At 56.2% G+C, this 1,279-nt stretch overlaps 1 protein-coding gene across 1 annotated transcript in view; it reads left to right on the top strand.

Annotated features, from left to right (window-relative positions):
- The first annotated feature begins 247 nt into the window (after nucleotides 1-247).
- The window catches only part of GGH (gamma-glutamyl hydrolase), a 25,977-nt gene continuing 24,945 nt past the window's right edge, over nucleotides 248-1,279 (top strand). The window contains exon 1 of the mRNA XM_019527723.1: nucleotides 248-402. Coding sequence (XP_019383268.1) covers nucleotides 273-402 — 130 coding nt within the window. The 5' untranslated portion in view covers nucleotides 248-272. The remainder of the gene's footprint in view (nucleotides 403-1,279) is intronic.

Here is a 1,279-nt window from a genome sequence, read left to right as displayed (position 1 = left end):
TCCAAGGTCCCTTCCAGCCCTAATGTCTATGAAATCTATTCCTGTGACCCACTTCTGGGTCTGACCAAGGGTTTAGTCCGATGACTTCCCTGGCAGCCTGAGGAGCTGCTGTGGCTTGGCACCAACAGAAAAGGACGGCGAAAAGGAGCAGGCAACCCACGTGGGGGCCCCGACCCAGGCCCCGCGGGGGGCAGCAGCCGGACTACACCTCCCAGGGTGCCCCGCGGCGGGGCGGGGCTCCGCGGCGCAGGTGGCTGTGGGCAGGCGCGATCATGCCGGGCTCGCGGGCGCTGCGTGCCTCGCTGTCCTCTTTCCTCGTGTCCTCCTTCCTCTGCGCCAATGTCCTGCCCTCCGTTTTGTACCGGGGCCACCTGGAGAGAAGCAATGAGAGACCCATCATCGGTAAGGAGGGCGGGTGGGCGAGCAGGGGCGCAGTCTGCTGCTGCTGCTGTGAGCGTCCCTGGGCACGTCCCAGGGCAGGGGGAGCGCTGCAGCCTGTTCAAGCAGCGGGGAAGGGCGGGATCCATTCACGAAAGTAAGGAATAGCTCCCCCCCCTCGCCCCCCGCATAGCATCAAGCTTAGCTGTGCCAGGAGAGAGCCATGGCCCCGCTGTCTGAACCCCTCGCCCCTGTTATGGGCTTCAGCAGCAGCCACCTCTCTCTTGCTGTGAAATGGGGTGTAAGGGCAGCCTCCACCCAGGATTCAGTTCCTAACTGGCCCTGTTCCCAAAAGTAAAGAAAAGTCCTTCCACGCTCTTTGGCAGGAAGAGCTCTTGATGTTGAAAAGAAAGAGTTCCCTGTGAAGGAGCGGGCCGCGGGCGGCTGGCAGCCTTTCAGTTTTTGCTTTCCATAGGTAAAGTTAACAGTGAGCCCCACCCAGCATCAGGTTTTTGGTCTGTTTCTTTTCCCTTTGGGGTTGTGCTGGTGTGTTTTTAATATCACTTCTGTTACAATCAGGGGGGAGACAAACCCCTTGAAAGAGGTTGGGAGGCACATCTCTGGCCGATATACGTGAAATGAATGGAGCCAGAGCAGTTTGTGCAAAGTTAAAGCTATGGCCCATTGGGTTTCAAAATACCCTGTGGTTTTTGCAATTTTTCCAAAGTCATAATAGGGCAAGTCATGTGATACAGCTGCCCAACTGAGTGATACAAGGTCAGTGAACTGTTTTAGTCTGTTATCTGCATGATGCTGTTCAGAAACTATCAAGACAATGTGAAAGACCCCTATCCTGGAAGTGTACACGTGCTTAACTTGACACGGGTGTATTTGGTAGCCC

This window comes from Gavialis gangeticus, unplaced genomic scaffold (assembly GCF_001723915.1).
Source record: "Gavialis gangeticus isolate Ggan-Ray unplaced genomic scaffold, GavGan_comp1, whole genome shotgun sequence".
Taxonomy (NCBI): domain Eukaryota; kingdom Metazoa; phylum Chordata; order Crocodylia; family Gavialidae; genus Gavialis; species Gavialis gangeticus.
The sequence above is the reverse complement of the archived record's forward strand: the minus strand, read 5'-3'. Positions and strand labels throughout refer to the sequence as shown.